Source organism: Egretta garzetta, unplaced genomic scaffold, assembly GCF_000687185.1.
Source record: "Egretta garzetta isolate BGI_Z169 unplaced genomic scaffold, ASM68718v1 scaffold1, whole genome shotgun sequence".
Lineage (NCBI taxonomy): Eukaryota > Metazoa > Chordata > Aves > Pelecaniformes > Ardeidae > Egretta > Egretta garzetta.
In genome coordinates, this window is record NW_009258542.1 from 1473516 (window position 1) to 1476509 (window position 2994).

The 2994-nt window shown below is 38.1% G+C and overlaps 1 protein-coding gene across 8 annotated transcripts in view; it reads left to right on the forward strand.

The window, feature by feature from the left end:
* AFF4 (AF4/FMR2 family member 4) overlaps positions 1 to 2994 on the forward strand; it is a 46558-nt gene that overhangs the window by 31806 nt on the left and 11758 nt on the right. For 7 of the 8 annotated variants that reach the window (XM_035902587.1, XM_035902589.1, XM_035902583.1 and 4 more), the window contains one exon: positions 1213 to 1310. In XM_035902587.1, coding sequence (XP_035758480.1) covers positions 1213 to 1310 — 98 coding nt within the window. Of the gene's footprint in view, positions 1 to 979; positions 1179 to 1212; positions 1311 to 2994 lie in introns of those variants that run through there. The other variant, XM_035902602.1, reaches the window with a different exon arrangement.

The following is a 2994-nucleotide window of genomic DNA, read 5'->3' on the forward strand; positions in this document are numbered from 1 at the left end:
ACAAAATCTAAAAATGTTCAGGAAGGATAATTGATTTGGGGAGGAGTAGAGCAGCAAATAGACATGAGCAATGGCAGACAGTAACTTAGTCATCAGGGTGGAGTTAATGAATATCTGAACTGGGAGGCATGCTGTATTACTTCAGATGCCAATACCATGAGATTTTAGAAGCCTGGCAGGGTTACGTATATTGGTGGCTGCGTAAGACACTTCCAGGAACTGTAGATAGTGCATTTACCTTACAGGCTGAGGCTTTGCCCTTTCTTTATTCGTCAACATAGAAATGTCCCTAAGCCAGTTGTTAATTTGTTAGATGGTTATCGTTTTATACTTCAGATATGCTTACTCATGCCTTTCTTAAAGCAGTATATACTCTTCCTGCATTGCGCTGCATGTTTTGTCATTGTTTCTACGTTACAGTGGTAGATGGTACATTGCTGTGCAAATCTGGTGCCTTGCAACTCCAGGATCCTTCTGGTTAGCAATAATCTGATAAATGTAGGTTATGAAATACAGCTATATATAGATGGCCTTTGGTCACGATAAATCAAGAGAGCAGGAAACACATATGAAGCTGGGAGAGTTGTTTTATACTGTTCAGCCACTAAAAATGGATTCACTTGCTATTCACAGAATGTTTCTAGTGTCCGATTTTTAGTCTGAAGTATCATGTTGAGCCGTGTATAATTTAAGGGAGCAAGGAGAGTGTGTTGTGAAGACAGCTGACTTTTCTCCCTGAAGATTATGCTTATCCTTCCAAAATACTTTTTTTTTTTCAAGGCAAAGACATTCAGCAGAGTTTATTGTTGATAGAAATGAGAAATCATAAAAATATTCATCATCTCTTTGTTAAGAGTGGAAAAAACAGGACTTATAAACAGTGACATGGGAGATTTAGGGAGGGATTTCCTGGACCCAGGTGTGTCTAGAAAGCCTCGGCTGCATTCTTTCCTCTAATGGAGATCTCCTGGTGTATTAGGGTGAGGAGCTGGATTATAGCCTCTGTGTCTACCTCTGTGCCAGCATTAAGTGAAAGCCTCCTTGAAGCTGTGTTACCGTCTATGGCAAACGGCAGCTAAAGCAGGTGCAGAACTGACCTTATTGCATATAATGCGTGAAGTCATGGGAGAAATTTATACAACAAATGCATTTCTTGAAGGCAGAGAAGACTTAACTGTTCTTTAAATTATGGTTTGCCAACAATTCTTTCAGGAAAAGATTCTGAACAATTCATCAAACTGCCCTCCTGCGTCTGCTCAGTCTACGGAAAGTTCCAAGTCAAGAAGAGCAAAACTTGTTTTTGATGACAGGTAAGAACAGCAAACAGTGCCTTTCCCTTTGTGGGGATGTGAATCTCAGAACCCAGCCAGCTACCTGTGGAGAAGAGTTCTCATTTCGCTTCACAAGAGATTTTAAGTCAAGCTCACACAGCTGCTCATTGTTCCTGCAGCAGTTCCAAGCAAGATGTGCTTGTCTGACTGCTCCCTGTGCCATTTAGTTAAGTCAAGCTCACACAGCTGCTCACTGTTCCTGCAGCGATGTGCTTGTCTGACTGCTCCCTGTGCCATTTACTTGGCAGACAGTGCGGTCCTTGAGAACCGTAGCCTGCCCTGTACATTCCTACCGAGCAAAGAAGGACCACACAGCAGACTTAAATAGCTCAGGGTTGTTTGTTTTTAAATGCTGATGGGTCCTTTTCACCTTACCAGGACACTGCTGCTATCTGTCCGCCTGATCTCTTCTCGACGAGGCCTGCTTCCTCTAGAACTAAGAGTGGTGGTCACTGATAGTAGAGAGTAGCCTTTGTTTTTGAAATTCCAGATCCACATGTGTGGGATTGGGATTGAGATTTAATCCTGCGGGTTCAAAGAAAATATCTTGAAAAGAAAATAAAACCAGAATTTTACTGCCTTGTGCAAACTTTAGGTTTCACTTGTACCAGTTCAAATCTCAGCACAATGCTTGCTCTTAAAGCATTTATCTTTGTTGTTCTTTAAATTTACAGATAAAATTGTTTATACCAAATGTAAAAGTAACTTCCTGGTTTAGAACTCTTTGGAAGTGGGCAAGCTAGCTGGTCAGTGGTTTTTTCCTGATAGTTTTTCCTTAAAGGAAAAAAAAAGAAAGTGTACTTCTAATCATTAAATTCACTTTTTCCTATCAATCATTTAGGACAAAATAGTTTACTGGGATCTTGTAATTATTCCAAGACAAAACAGGGCCAAGAAATTGCGATAAGATCAAACTTTTACAAAAAATAAAATCTAAATGTGTATCAAAGTGTAGGAAGACATGATGAGAGTACCCTCCAAGGAAGAGTAATTGTGCTTTGGAATGGCATCACGTTATAACCTTCTGGTTATGATTGAGACATTTTAGGATTTCTTGGGCCTAGAATTGATTGAACTAATTTTTTAGGTATATAAGCTTTTTAATATTAGCTGTTGCTTTGTAATGACATCAGTTTCCTGTAAGTAGATTGTTAAAAATGTTGATTTCAAATATCTTTATTTTTCGGACAAGTGAGATAGGGTGGATGGGAGAATTTATTTCAAACTTTAATCAACTCATAAGTAATACGTTAATATATCAAAATGTATAATTACATTTTTATGATTTCCTTCTGTTAATCTAATTGTGAAAGTCATTTGGCATGGATTGTCTTGAGTGGCTAAGCAAAAGCAATTAACAGCTGAATGTATCTTGATTATTTTGTGTTATTGTCATAATTTTTAAATATTTCACACTGTCCGTATTGCCAATCCTGGAGGCACTGGATTAATTTGTCCTCAAATTTTATGGGTTTTTTTTTTCCTTCCTCTACTCCTGTAGTTGGTCAAGCGTTTGGTTTGCTTGACTATCAAATGCAACAAATTTCACCAAATCATGTGTACTTATCAACTTGCTTGAAGTACTGTTTTGAATTACCTGAAACTAGAGAACCAACTTTAAGCTATTTTTAATTATTTTATCATACTGTAACTAACCATACTA